Source organism: Cervus canadensis, chromosome 7 (assembly GCF_019320065.1).
Source record: "Cervus canadensis isolate Bull #8, Minnesota chromosome 7, ASM1932006v1, whole genome shotgun sequence".
Taxonomy (NCBI): Eukaryota; Metazoa; Chordata; class Mammalia; order Artiodactyla; family Cervidae; genus Cervus; species Cervus canadensis.
Genome location: NC_057392.1, coordinates 73,665,551 through 73,681,409, shown reverse-complemented (window position 1 = coordinate 73,681,409; position 15,859 = coordinate 73,665,551). Strand labels below are relative to the sequence as shown.

Genomic DNA, 15,859 nt, shown 5'->3' with positions numbered 1-15,859 from the left:
AAATCTCATATTAGAAATGTATAAGTAAACCCGTTCAACTGTAGGCAGATTTGACCATTCAACATAAAATTCCTTTTCTACAAACCTTGTACAACTTTCTGTACCGTTCAGATTTTGTCCTATTCTTTTCTTCTTTATGGTTGTGGAACAACTGATCATCTTACTTTTAGGACAATATTACTCTCCTTTTTCTTTTAACAATAATGTGTCTTATATTCCTTGCATACTTTTCATAGAAAGTTGTTTTCTGTTTCTCTATTATTTCTATTCATATTTTTATTAAACTTTATTTTCATTACTAGCAACTGTTGTAGATTGAATTAGTAACTGTTATGCACCTTCCCTCCCTCAGATACACATGTTGAAGTTCTAACTCCCAACGTGAGTGTATCTGAAGATAGGATTTTTAGAGAAGTTACGAAGGTTAAATGAGGTTATAAGTGTAGTGTGTTAGTTGCTCAGTTGTGTCTGACTTTTTGTGACCCCATGGCCTGTGGCCGGCCAGGAATTCCATGGAATTCTCTAGTCCATGGAATTCTCTAGACAAGAATGCTGGAGTAGATTGCCATTCCCTTCTCCAGGGGATTGTCTAGATCCAGGGGTTTCCCGCATTGCAGGCGGGTTCTTTACATCTGAGCCACGAGGGAAGCCCCTAGGATATAAGGGTGGGGCCCTAATCTGATAGAACTAGTGTCCTTACAAGAAGAGAAAGAGACACCAAAGTCTTCTCTCTGTGTATACAGGGTAAAGTCTGTGTGAGGACATTGGAATAAGGCAGCTGTCTAAGCAAGGATGAGGGTTTTTACGAGAAACTAACCTTGCTGGGACCTTGATCTTGGATTTCTAGCCTCCAAAACTGCAACAAAATAGATGTCTGCCTTTTAAGATACCCACTTTGTGGACTTTTGTTATGACAGCCTGAACTAACTAATATAGAAGACTTTGTTTTATGAAGACATCTAGGAAGTAGACAGTTGTGAATTGTCTGTCATATACCAGCATTTTGTAGCAGATTAGTAAAATTTATGAATATACCATCTCACAATTTTAAATCTGTCTGCTTCTTTATAGTGTAATTTCTCAGTATGGTAAAAGATTATGTTTATAGATTCATATCTTAAGCTTCTTTAAGAGGCCTGTGAAAATAAAAAGGCAAAATTACGTAGAATTTATCTGATGTTAATAATGAATGTGTCAGCATTTTATCTTGTTTAGAATTGATTTGTCTATTTAATAAATATCTGTTACTTATAACTTTAAGGCTATAAAACAAAAATATTTTAGAAATTATTTTTAGATATGCATGTTATAAATCATTATTATAATAAAATTTCAAAATATTGATTTAGTTTGATTAAAGTGAAATTCATTATACTTATAATTTTAAATATCTAGTAGATACTTAAAGCTAAAGTCACTTCAGTCATGTCCAACTCTTTGAGACCCTATGGACCATAGCCAACTGGTCTTCTTTGTCCATGGGATTCTCCAGGCAAGAATACTGGAGTGGGTTGCCATGCCTTCCTTTGGGGGATCTTCCGGATGTTTCTTACATCTCCTGCATTGACAGGCAGGTTCTTTACCAGTAGTGCCATCTGGGAAGCCTCTCCTAGTAGGTATAATATTAGCTTACTTGACTAGTAAATGTGGTAAGATAAAATTCATGCTTATATTATAGTTAATGCTGATAACTCAGAAGACAAACTCATTTTTATTAAACTGATAATAATATTATACCAATCTTATTTACCAAAGATTTATCCAAATCACATGAATTTGACAAATATTTGGGATAATCTTTATACTTCTGGGAGTTTTAGAAATATTTTACTTATAAGAGAGCTTATTTTTCTCCAAGTCAGTTATAATAGAACTCTTTTAAGGGATTTTACAGATTGATAATATCATCCAGAGGTAGGATATCACCTGTACATAACATAAAACAAGCATAACTATAGAAACAGATGCAAATCGAGATCTTATGGCTTTCATTCTAAAATTCTAGCTGTGAGTCAGGCATGGTACAGTCATGCAAAATGCACTAATTTAGACAAGAGTTGGGTTCTTGTCTTTGACCCACTTTATGTTTTATTCTAATTACATTTCTGGCAGATGGGACCAGTTGTTAACTGCTCAATATGAGAGCAGAATCTTTCTACTGATATTTAGAGAGGAGATTTTGAAGTTTTTTTTTTTTTTTTGCCTTGATCGATCTACAATATAATCTCATCGAGGTTGTAGACTAGAATTTGGACAAAGGATTGAGGAGATATCAAGAAGCTGTGTGGGTGTTTCCAGATTCTTCTAACTGGATAAAATAACCAGTCTGTTTCCAGTTGGCCCCCTTTCCTCCCACTTTCAGCTTCAGACTGTTGCTTTTGAGATTCCTTGAGTTCCTTAAGAATCCCTGTGCGGGGGAAGTAAATAAAGTAAAGTCACTCAGTTGTGTCTGACACTTTGGGACCCCATGGACTGTAGCCTACAAGGCTCCTCTGTCCATGGGATTTTCCAGGCAAGAGTACTGGAGTGGGTTGCCATTTCCTTCTCCAGGGGATCTTCCCGACCCAGGGATCGAACCTGGGTCTCCAGCATTGCAGACAGACACTTTACCATCTGAGCCACCAGGGAAGATGGGGGGAGAAGGGGCCAAAATTAGTTTGAATGACTTCTGCCCTTTAATTTTGTTTAGCAGGTATTTTAGACTAGCTCTGATGCTTTTTGTGTTCTTTCCATTTCATCTTCTATAGGTAGTAATAGGACATTTGCTTAGAAAGAAAACCCTCCAAAAATTTTTTTAAATATAAAAGGTTTTCAGAAAAAGTCCATCATCTGGCTATTGACAATTAAGATCCACATAGGTATACCTATCCCAAATGTGACCCCAAGCAAGAAGCTCTTTTGTGGCTTAGGCACATTCATATGTGAACACAATAGGTGTCTTTGAAGAGGGCACAAGAGATGCATCCTCTATAATTCAAGATAACTCTCAACCAGAGGAGATGAAGGAAACCAAGTTGCCACTGGTGCTAAGAATGTTTAGTCCCAGTCCTCCCACAAAAGTGAGGCACATCTAATCACAGACCTTCAACTCTGTGATGCTAGATGGTGATACAGAGATGGGAAGTCTCAGTGCTATGAAGGCATTGGGAAGGAGGTGACAAGGGTCCTTATGAGTTAAGACCCTTAAGGATTTAGGCTTAGACAACCTCCCTGAGAGTCAGCAGTGATTGGCAGGAAGTTTTGCTAGTGTACCTCATGTCTCAGTTCTCTCTTTGGTTCCAAGTCAACCTCTTAGGACACAAAATTGAGATAGAAGGAAAGACTTACCTGGTTTTATTGGGTGACTCACAGCAAATTTGTCCAAGCAGATACTGCTCCAGTGAGAGCTGCAAACTCACCAGTCTATGAGGTTGGCTCAAACAGGCTTATGGAACCTTTATCTGTGTTCTTTGCTGTGACTGTCCTTCTTAGGACAAGCAACACTTTGAGATGTGCACGTGTCCGTGCTAAATCACTTCAGTTGTGTCCGACTCTTTGTGATGCTATGGACTGTAGCCTGCCAGGCTCCTCTGTCCATGGGATTTTCCAGGCAAGAATACTGGAGTGGATTGCCATGTCCTTCTCCAGGGGATCTTCCCAACCCAGGGATCGAACCAGCTTCTCTTATGTCTCCTGCATTGGCAGGCAGATTCTTTACCACTAGCGTCACCTGAGAAGTCCCACACTTTAAGACAACAACACAAAAGGCAGTGACAAAAGACCCTTGGAAGATCCAAACCAAGAGTCACAATACCCAGAGAACAAATCTGTGTGTGTGTCTGTGTGCATGCGCCCATGTGCATGCACTCTCGGTTGTGTCTAACTCTGTTGTGACCCCATGGACTGTGGCCCTCTAGGCTTCTCTGTCCATGGGATTTCCCAGGCAAAAATACTGGAGTGGGTTTCCAGTATTCCATTTCCTTCTCCAGGGGATCTTCCCAACCCAGGGGTTGTACCTGCATCTTTTGCATCTTCTGCATTGCAGGTGGATTCTTTACTAGCTGAGCCACCAGGGAAGCAAAAGAACAAGAGTAATCCTAACCAAAACATTTTCTCTTGTGAATCTAAATTTGGAAAATTCCTTTCTAAAAAGATGAGAAACTCTTGTCACTTTTGCTCCCAAGAGTTCAACTGCAGAATCCAAAGTGACCAAGGATTTCTAATCATTCAATCCTTGTTGCAAAACTGTTGGGAGGAAAATCTTTTCCTTTATCATCTGGGCTTTGAACATTAATATCCTAGAAGATTAGCAGGAGAAAAATTCATTATTCCTGTATGCAAGAGTACACTATAGGGAGTAGCTCCTTGAACAACTTGGGATGCATACTAGTAAGGATTTACTTAGTAGCTTATTAAGGCGGTTTAGGGCTTCAGATGGAGAAGGAAATGGGAGCCCACTCCAGTGTTCTTGCCTGGAGAATCCCAGGGACAGAGGAGCCTGGTGGGCTGCTGTCTATGGGGTTGCACAGAGTCGGACACGACTGAAGCGCCTTAGCAGCAGCAGCAGGGCTTCAAAGGATGGAAGGTTCTGATGAAGTTTGTTTATACAGATTGGCTTTGAAATGTCCCACTGCCCAAGATCAGTTGACCTCCTGACTGGAGACTTCCCTGGAGTGGTGGTGAGGAGGTTGGGAGGGGTACTTGGGGCAGGCGATTCTGGTATATCTCAACTTTAGTCAGTTAGAAGTTCAGGAAAGATTTCTTTCTGGACCTGTAGGTCAGGTATTTTTACTTTGATGTAATCTTTATGCCATTCTGACAGGTTGTTGGTCCTTTCACAGGGAATCCCAGAGAGGTTCGGCATTAAGCATTTAGAGTGGAGGTAAGCAGTGCACAGGGGACGATGTGTGGGGATGGAGGCAGAGAGTTGTTTGAAAGACTGAATGTAAATTCAGTCTGGTGGACCTGATGGAATTCCCAGGTTCCTTTCTCCAAACTGTAGAGCTGTATAAATACCATGCTCTACTCCCACTCACGAGGGAAAGAGAGAGAAAGGGAGAGACTGGAATCTCTCCAGTGAAGAAGACAAAGCAGAGAAGCTTCACTAGGGGTGCAGACTCGTACTGCCTAAGGGTGGAGATGGGGTAAGAACAGCAGGAATCCCTTCTGCTTTCTGGTCCTGAAGCAGAGCCATAGGCTGTCTGCTTCCATGGCAGGAAATTGGAGCTACTTTTCTGAAAAATGGAATGGCCCTAAAAAATCAGATTTCCATATAGGGACATCCATTAGGTTCACCCCTAATCATCTAACAGTGAGCTCACCAATTGTAAGCCCTTTCTATCACACAGAACTCCCAATCAGCTTCTAGTTCTTCATGCTTAAAATGTAGTCAAGCACTGATAACTGCTATTTGAAGAAGAGAGGTGGACTATAAGGAAAACTGAGCGCCAAAGAATTGATGCTTTTGAACTATGGTGTTGGAGAAGACTCTTGAGAGTCCCTTGGACTGCAAGGAGATCCAACTAGTCAATCTTAAAGGAAATCAGTCCTGAATATTCATTGGAAGGACTGATGCTGAAACTGAAACTCCAGTACTTTGGCCATCTGATACAAAGAATTGACTCATTGGAAAAAACCCTAATGCTGGGAAAGATTGATGTTGGGAGGAAAAGGGGATGATAGAGGATGAGATGGTTGTATGGCATCACCGATGCAATGAACATGAGTTTGAGTAAGCTCTAGGAGTTGGCGATGGACAGGGAAGCCTGGTGTTCTGCAGTCCATGGGGTTGCAAAGAGTCGGACATAACTGAGTGACTGAACTGAACTGAAAACACAGGAGAGACTAAAAAAATCCTGAACTGAAACAACTCAGAGAAAAACAAATATTTCATAGGGAGATATAAGAAAAAGATTAATCTTTAATTCAGTTGTTTCTATAGGGCAACTGACATCAGAGTTGTTTATAGTCACAAACTATTAGAAACAACTGTATATCTATTAATAGGATGTTGGCTGAATTATTTCTCCTATATTATTCTAAGTTCATACTCTACAAAAAAAGGATTAAAGTAATGCTACAAATTTCAAAAAGGAAAAATATTCATACCATGTTATTTGCTAAGTTAAAACTATTTTTTACATAATTAAAAAAATAGTAGATTATGATTCCATTTATACGAAAATATGTTTGTATGCTCCCAGAAAGAATTGGATATGAATCTGTCATTTTACTAGCAGTGGTTACATCTGGTAGCATGTTCAGGGACAAACTTAACTTTCTGTATTTGTTCATTGTTCAGGCTTCTATACAGTTAGCGTTTATGACTTTTGTCCTTAAGAAAGGAGCATAATTTTTTCAAATTGAAATATACTCAGAACACCTGCAGGATAACCAAGTGACTGATTTTTTTTAGAAAAATTATTTGTTTATTTATTTTGTTGCACTAGGAGGTCTTTGTTGCTGTGAGGACTTTCTCTAATTGCAGCAAGTGAGGGCACTTTATCACTGCTGTGCAAGGGCTTCTCGTGGAGGTGGCTTCTTTTGCTGCAGACCACAGGCTCTATACTCTTGGGCTTCAGTAGTTGCAGCACACAGGCTTAGAAGTTGTGACTTTTGGGCTTAGTTGCTCCATGACATGTGGAATCTTCCTAGACCAGGGATCGAACCCGTGTCCCCTTGCACTGGCAGGAGAATTTTTATCCACTGCTCCACCAGGAAAGTCCCAAGTGACTGATTTTATTTAATCACATCTTTAGGGGCATCAGGAAATGATGTTGCTTTACCAAACATTCTCTACTATGAGTTAACCTAAAATAAAATTTCATCTCAACCAAAGGTATGTTGCTCTCTAGCTGTGACATGTGAAACTATATATAACATGAAGTTCTGAAGTCACACTGATGTTTCTTATGATGTTAGAGAGGTTATTTGGTGACGACCTGAATTACATATAATTTTCTAGAGACTTTAGACTAATACATTTTCTTTGTGATGCATAAAGTTTGTGCTATGCCTTTTCTTGTTCACTGGTGCTGCTAGGTTTGGGTCTTCTGAAGGTACAGAGTTTCCTTGGGGGCTTCTTTGTAGGAATCAGGAAAACCTCAAGGAAGGTTTGGTAGATTACTGGGACTTGTGGGTCATTTGCTGGATTGGGCTGACTTGTTACTTGTAGTGCCCAAGAGCAGATATAATCTAAGTCATTATCAAAGAGGGGACCTGGGTGTCAGAGAGAATCACAGATCCATCTCCAGATCCTGTCTGTAGTAAAAAAGAGACCAAAAATCAAAATTCTAAAACTCTCTGTGGCTTCCAGTGCCCTGAGAATAAAATCAGAACCCCTCAGCCTGAAAGGTCCCATTTGCGCTACAGAACATCTCGTCAATTGAGTCAATTTGGCCTCCTTTCAGATCTCTGGAGGCCAAGTGTTTCCCCCTTTTAGAGTCACAGTTCATTCTCCTTCTTTCTGCCTGAATGGCATCCCCTGGTTGTCCTGGTGTCTCTTCACCCTTTCAGGCCACAATGTCACCTCTTCAGTGAGACCTTTCCTAATCAATGAGTCTTAGTAAGAATTCCCTTCTCTTTTTCAGTCCCCTGATTGTTTCCATCTTAGCAGTCCACCGTTTGTATTTTTTAAGGGTTTTTATTTACTCTCCTTTCTACTTAGATGGTCAGTGCAGAGGGACCGTGGACTTTCTTTCATTCGTACCGCCTGCAGCTGAAAGTGTCCGCGCAGCACCCTTGTCCCTCTCCTTTATCACTGCATACCTGCCATGCCTCCAATGCCAGTATTTGCATTTCTTTGTCTGAAGACTTGGCTTCTGGAAGCAGACTCTGCCTACCTGGGCTTCTGCCTGAAATGCTGGAGAAGATGTAGCTCTCAACCAAGCGCTGATAGGAATTTAGTGTATGAATACCCAGGCTCCTTCCTGCCTTGGGGAGCTCAGCAGCTAGTGTTGCCTGGCTTGACAATATATCTTTCTTTCTTGGCTAACTCTCCTTCCTTGTCTCATTTCATCACTTCCTCACTGGTGTTTTCTTCACTTTCCAAAGAAACTACTTATACTGAAATCCTTGGTGGTGGGCGGTGGGGGTTGGGTGGTGGAAGGGGGGAGGTTGGGGTAGGGCAATGCTTCTGTAGGGCACATGTAGGCTGCAGTATTTGTTGAATGGATGAGTGACTAGCTGGGTCGGGGGCTGGATGAATGGAATAATAGATTTAAAAAATAGGTTATAAAATAGAGTTCAAGACTGTATGAGGTGTAAAATTTCAAATTATGGACAGATTAAGTAAATGTTTGGTGAACTCATTCTAACGGGGCTAGTCTGCTCCCCTCAAACACATAAGTCCACATAAAGGTGAAGATATAGGACAATCTAATATGACATTCAAAATGATTTCTTTATTTACTTATTTCTGATTGTTCTGGGTATTCCTTGGTGTGCAGGCTTTTTTTCTGTAGGTGTGGCGAGCGAGGACTACACTTTAGTTGTGGTGGGTGGACTTATTGCGGTGACTCCTCTTGTTTTGGAGCACGTGCTCTAAGGCACTTGGGCTTCAGCAATTGCAGCACATGGCCTCAATAGTTGTAGTTCCCAGGCTTGAGCGTGGGCTCAGTAGTTGTGGTGCTTGGGCTTAGTTGCTCCACGGTATATGGGATCTTCCTGGAAAGGGATCGGATGTGTGTCTATTGCATTGGCAGACAGATTCTTTACCACTGAGCCACCAGGGAAGGCCTAACATGGCATTTTTAAAAGCTAAGGTTTTCTTTAGTCCCACTGCCCAATTCTTGAGGATTTTATGGATGCTTCATTTATGTGTAGTTTTTACATTTATAAAATGTTTTATTACAGTATTTACCTATAGCACTAAGATGTGCTATACAAACTCATAAATAACATTCAACACAAATTTTATTTCATTTAGGTAATGTTAACAGTCCCCAAAATCACCTTTCAAAAGTATATCTGGAAGTGAGAATTGGACTGTAAGTGAAACCAGAAGGTGAGATTTAGTCAGAGCCCCGGAATGAAGTGATTACAAAAAGGGGCTGCAGCTGTGGAGGGTGAGGTAACTGATTTTAGTGCAGGCAGTATATTAGGTATTGTTATCAGCGTTATCACTAGACAGGTTCACAGAGCTGTTTAGAGACGCAGACTGGAGTCCTGAATCGGGAACCATTTCTATTTTCAGCAGATTATGAGTATGTAGAGTTGGCTAGACTATGAGTTTCATGACTCATAAAAAAGAACATCAAAGCCTGACCCTCAGGAGGTTCATGTATGGTGTACCGGTGATTTGAGTGCAGGAGAAGTATGAGTGTTTGGTCAGATGGCTGTTATAATTAGTATTGTTTTCAAAAGCCAAGCAATTGTTATGCACTAGTAAATCATTCATCACTAAGTGAAGCATGCCTCAAATTACAAAAGAATTTAATTCTGGCCCTCTAGGTGATGAGTGTTATCTATGTGCTGTGCTCAGTCACCTCTGTCATGTCGGACTCCTTGTGACCCCATGGACTGCTGTCCTCCAGGCTCCTCTGTCCATGGGATTCTCCAGGCAAGAATACTGGAGTGGGTTGCCATGCCCTCCTCCAGGGGATCTTCCTGACTCAGGGATTGAACCCGCGTCTCTTATGTCTCCTGCATTGGCAGGCGGGTTCTTTACCACTAGTGCCACTTAGGAAGCCCTGAGTTTTATCTATCCCCAGACATTTAAAAATTAAAGATAATATGTCTGAAATCTTATATGTTTGTATAAGCTTTCTATAAGGAAATGTTGATATAATTGTGCTGGTTGAAAAGTATTTGCTTTAAAGAAGTATTGGGTTGCCCAAAAGTGTCGCTTGGGTTTTTCCCATACCATCTTATAGTAAAACCTGACTTTTTGGCCAACCCAATGTTATGGGTGAAACTTAATTAACTAAGCATGCCGATGGAAAATAGTGCTCAAGAATAATTTCCAGGAAAAATTTAACTCCTTTTGTTGAATCAGCCTGTTTTTTTCTTCATGGATATTGAGAATCCTGGACTTGTGTTTCTTTATACATTTTGGCTACCAAAGAGCTTAGAACTTAATTTTCAGCTCAGTTTTCTCAAGTACATGGGAACTTAGGACTTTCACATTTGTCTTCTAAATTTCTCCTTGTTTTTTAAAATCTATTCTGATTTTTCTTTTTCTTGAGTCTGTTTTTTTTTTTTTTCTACTTCGCCTGTATTTTTCTTTCTCACTTTATGTAAGTCACCACAAGCTTTTTGTGGAAAATGAAGGAACAAATGATTCATGAATAAAACATAAAGATGTAATCTATTTTTATTGCATTACTATTCTTTTTTTTTTCTCAAGGCCAAATGTTTGCGAAGAAGAGCAGCTGACTGTGGTGGGACTACGACAGCCGTGTGTCCAAGCATTCACGCACACCATCAAGATCTGGAAACAGCGTTGCACCAGCCCACGGTGGTGTGTGGGTTATGAAAGAAGGTAAAGGTGTTCCGCTATTTTGTCTTTGTTTCTAAAAGTCAAAGCCAAAGCCTCAACTGCATCTAAAGATTGCATCCAATAAATTTTAGAAAATAATTATATAAATAAACCAGCATAAGATATGCCCATGAGGAACTTTAAGGTTATATATTTTCCTTCAGAAACAGAATATATTATTACTTTAGTTCAAGCCTCATTTATGTGTGAGGTATTTAGGTTAGATGCCATTAATTTTACTTTTTGACAGGATAGACACTGAAAGCCGTGGACCAGAAGGCTGAGAGAAACAAGAAATATTGTGTTAGTTTGCTAAATTCAGTGTAACTTGGATCCAAGGCAGGTACGATTTTGAACTACCATCTGACCTGCCCCTGGTTCTCTTGTAACACTTTGAAACCTAGAACTTCTTTAACTTCATTATGGTCTTTGAATTAGGATTAACTCGGCTGCCTGGGAGAGGAGAGGAAAAGCCGGTATGTGTTTTTTCTATGCGTGAAGACTTCATAGGGACTTTTTAAAGTAGATTTATAAAATATCTAAGCATTTCTTAGGTAGTTGCTAAGGGGTTCAAGTTTTACGTAAATGAATCAATTTTGTCTGAATTCAGGAAACAAAGTTAAAAAATATAACTTTAGATTAATGAATTTATTATTACTAATATCACTAGTGTTGCTTAAAGAAAATTGATGGCATGTGTAAATAAGGACATTTGCCACTGTACATAAATGGCAGAACACTGGTAGCATAAGACTAGATTTAATAAGACTAAATCATTTATAATTGTGGATATTTACATATACATTGTGTGTGAATAGTGGTTTTTATTTTTTTGGTCTATACTCAGGACCTTTAAATTAATTTAAATCAGAAAAAGCTTCTGGCTTTTACTAGCTGTATGACACTGAAAAAGTTTCTACTTTTTCTGTTCTGTAGTCTGTAAAGTTAGAAAAATAATACTGTACATGGATATTACAAGGGTTAACTAAAAATGTATTTAACACATGTGTCACGATGCTTGGTACACAGTAGATATTTGAGTACCCGCTTTTGAAAATGGCTTTTCGGTTAGATATGTGGCATCCCTTCCATGAAGTTATCTTCCCTGGGGGCTCAGACGGTAAAGAATCTGCCTGCAATGCAAGAGACCTGGGTTTGATCCCTGGGGTGGGAAGATCCTCTGAAGAAGGGAATGGCTACCAACGCCAATATTCTTGCCTATAGTATTCCATGGACAGAGGAGCCTGGCAGGCTACAGTTCATCAGGTCAAAAGGAGTCAGACAGGGCTGAGTGACTAAAACTTTCACTTTTTTTTCACTTCCATGAGGTTTAACTCTTGTTGATATTAGTCCAAACCGAAGAAAATCTGCTACCACATAGACATTCAGATTTGGGAAAGCAAACATGAATAAATAAAACATGTTTTATGTTTATTTTCAAGAGCTTAATAGTTTTATGCATTCCTTTATTCAGCAAGTATTTATGAAACTGAGTTTGGAGTTGTGGCATGCCAAACTAACATCCCTTTTGTTTGTATGTAAGTAAACAAATGTATACTTATATCCCTATAAGAGAGATGCACCTCCAAAAATATTAGGGGACACTTTAAGATGGTGAATAATCAAGTGTCATAAAAAGAAAGAAAGAAAGAAAGTAAAGTAAAGTGTCTGCCTGCAGTGCAGGAGACCTGGGTTCGATCCCTGGGTCGGGAAGTTCCCCTGAAGAAGGGAATGACAACCCACTCTAGTATTCTTGCCTGGAAAATCCCATGGTCAGAGGAGCCTGATAGGTTACAGTCCATGGGGTCACAAAGAGTCAGATACGACTAAGTGACTTTACTTTCTTTCTTTCTATTCTTTCTTCAAGATGGTGAATAGTCAAGTATTATAAAAATGATGACATTAAATCCTATTTTCAAGAGAGGAGAAGGAACACTGTACATTGACATGATGCAAAAAGAGAAATTGGAGGAAGTGAAACTTGAAATTGGCTTTGAATATGAAGGGGATTGGGCTTCCTTAGTGGCTCAGTGGCAAAGAATCCATCTAAAATGCAGGAGACATGGGTTCGATCCTTGGGTTGGGAAGATCCCCTTAAGGAGAGTGTGGCAACCCACTCTAGTATTCTTGCCAGGAAAATCCCATGGACAGAGGAGCCTGGCGGGCTACAGCCCATGGGGCTGCAAAGAGTCAGACGTGAGTGAAGCAAATGAGCACACAGGTGCATGAAGGTGATTTGTGCTGGGGATATGAGGATAGGTAAGTGAGAGGAAGACAAGATAATACTTTGGGGATAAAGAATAAATAAGACATCAATTTGATAGGAAGGAAGTTATCTGGGTTAGTGATATTATGGTTCAGTTAGTTCGGTTCAGTGGCCCAATCATGATCGACTCTTTGCGACCCCAAGGACTGTAGCATGCCAGGCCTCCCTGTCCATCACCAATTGTGGTATAATGGTCTATTAAGAGGTCAGCAGAAATAGTGTAGCGTTTTGTTCATTATTTTGTTCATTGTTCAATCTTTTGTTCATTATTGCCCTCCCCCCCACCAGGAGACTTTATAAACTTTTTCTTTTTATTTTAGTAATTGTCCCCCTTCCCAGTGAAGGTTCAATATCACAGATATGCTTGTTTCTGTTCTATGCTCACGTGGAGGACCACAGACCATTGTATTACTAAGATTTTTCTCACCCCTCCTACCCAAGAACCAATTGTCCCCTGCTTGTGGGTGATGTCACCACTGGTCAGAATGCACACTATCATGGGACCCATGATGTGGGGACTTCACTGTCAAATTGAAAGCATGTGACTTATTATCCTTCTGGATTTCATTATTCTCTTCATAGTCGTGGGTTCCATTTTTGATAGCTTCAGTAACCCTTAGGGTAGTTTATACCACAGGACTTGTAGCCCCTCTTAGTTTTCAATAACCTGTATCTACATTGAATCTTGGGTATGTATTTAGTGAGGTGTGTGTGTGTGCATGTATAATGCATACAAATTATGTGTGTGTGTGTGTGTGTGTGTGTGTGTGTGTGTGTATGTATAAATGTCAGGATTTGGATTGCAGGGAGAATTTGGTAGTGGGTTTAAGGTGACAGCTCTGGCCTTAAGACGAAGCATTACCTTAAGAGGAAAATAGGATCAGTCTCGTTCTTATTCCTTAGGACCCGATACTACACCATCTACAGACAGGCATACAGCCTGGAGCAGCAAACCGTCTACAAGTGCTGCCCTGGTTGCAGCCGGTGGGACAAGGAGCCTGGCTGCCTATGCTGTAAGTTATAATTCTTCCTGTCTAACTCTCTGTCGCTAGAAGTAATGGTCTCACTCTGTTTTGGGCTTCAATCATATCATGCCTGTCAAGCTTTAGGCATCTTTAGACTCACCACAGATTCAGAGCATCTCTTTGGACTGAAGATGCAGACATGGCATGTACAGAAATGTGCAGAAAGCCTTTCTGTTAAGCGTTGCTAACGATAGGTCAGAACTCAGGACCCACAGAACTGCTGCTTTATATTCTGTCTCTTTATGTAAAAGGCAGTTTATTTAAAGCCAGACAGGTTACACCTAGTAAGCTTCCATCTCCCTTTGCTGTTTGCCCCTTTCCCATATCATCAAATTTGTAATCCATGGCTGATTCAAAAGTCCAGAGGGAAATCTAAATGGGATTTCTTGACTTGTACTTGTCATGATTAATTGCAGAACTAGGGAGGCAGTTTACTTTTTAAGATGAGGTATGCAGTCCTTTCACAAACCTCTGGTGAGAGTATTCCAGGACCTTTGGTATCTATCTGACAGCCCTTGAGCAGTGAAACTAGTAGCGTTATATAGTTCATTCACACTAGAGAAATGAATCTGTTTAGTAACTCCGTTACCTATGTGTTTATGGTTATTGCCAAGTCACTTAAAATGCTTCAGTGTGTTGCAATCAATGCAGACCACAGCACAACCATTCATCTCTTCTGTTATCCTGCACTTTTGGGAGTTTGTCGGCACCCTGCTCCCTTCCCCAGCATGCTTTCTGCTCTTGAACGATTTTGGTGAAGTTGCCTCAGGCTTCCCATATTAAGCAGGCTTAGGGTTGAGGGGTCCACTGGGGGTCATTGTATTTGCATGCAGTGCTAGGACACTGAAGATGAGTAGCTTAAGCTCAGTAAATATATCTGCCCACATGTCATCTCAACTATATTAGAGACTCCTGGAAATTAATGACTGTGAGATGAATTCTTTATCTTGTGTGGCACCTAGCACAGTCCTTTGCCTCTGGTAAGTATTTGTATTTCTTGCTTGTGTTTTAGATTTGCTTGGGTTACACAGCCATCTTCATGGAGTTCCTTTAGACTAGTGCTACTCTTTTTTTTTTCCTTTAGTTTTTATTGGAGTGGAGTTGATTTACAATGCTGTGTTAGTTTTAGGTATACAGCAAACTGAATTAGTTATACATATACATATATCCACTCTTTAAAAAATTTGTTTCCCATAAAGGCCATTACTACTCAAACTTGAATCTGAATACAAATCAGCTAGTACCTTGTTAAGGTATGGATTCTGTTTCAGTAGGTCTGGGGTGGGGCATTTCTAGGAGCTTCAAAGTGATACAGATGTTACCATGTATAGACTTCTACAAGGCTTCAGAAGGCAATGGCCTTAATTGGTAATGAAAAAACTGTTTTCCATGGAGAGGCTATGGAGGGGCTGGTAGAAACATCTAGATGGTGTCTATATTAGCAACTTGATGCTTACACTGAAGATTTTCTTTCCTTCCCTATACTCTGTTCTCTCCGGCCTTCTTGTCTACCTTTCTTTTAGCTGTCTCTGAAGTGGGGACTTGTGTCCATGGGAAGAGATGCTCAGAGGGTGAAGTCCAGCGGTGCCAGTGTTTGGAGGGTTTTCAGGGACCCCACTGTCAATATGGTGAGTTGCCAACAAGACCATTTTATTATGATTTGGAGCTGTCTGCCTTGCTTTTAGGGGCCAGCCAATTTTGTCTATTCAAACTAATGGCAGGGTTATCCCTCTGGGGATTGGTGAGCATTTGAAATCAGCCACTAAGCAAAAACCTACAACCTACAGTGTACTCAGCATTGAAAATTATGCTCTGCAGTTTAGTTTTAATTATTCACTATAAGAGTTCAAAGGGTAGCACTAAGTACAAAATAGTCTATTTTGTAAAGGAAATGGCAGCTTAATAAGAAAACCTCTTTCTGACTTCAGATGTTAAATCTTTAATGGAGTCATGGTTTGAAAGTACTGGTACAGTATTCTGTGAGATTTATGTGATTTGTGAATGAAAAAAGTGAGGATTAAGACAAATTCAGCATGATGTGATATTTACTATTTTTAAATCCTTTGTTTTGTTAAAAAAAAAAAAGCACAAAAAACCTGACACTTGCATGAT

At 40.1% G+C, this 15,859-nt stretch overlaps 1 protein-coding gene across 1 annotated transcript in view; it reads left to right on the top strand.

Annotated features, from left to right (window-relative positions):
• The window catches only part of LOC122444958 (EGF-like and EMI domain-containing protein 1), a 627,705-nt gene that overhangs the window by 62,117 nt on the left and 549,729 nt on the right, over nt 1-15,859 (top strand). The window contains exons 2-4 of the mRNA XM_043473804.1: nt 10,325-10,459; nt 13,626-13,735; nt 15,271-15,375. Coding sequence (XP_043329739.1) covers nt 10,325-10,459; nt 13,626-13,735; nt 15,271-15,375 — 350 coding nt within the window. The remainder of the gene's footprint in view (nt 1-10,324; nt 10,460-13,625; nt 13,736-15,270; nt 15,376-15,859) is intronic.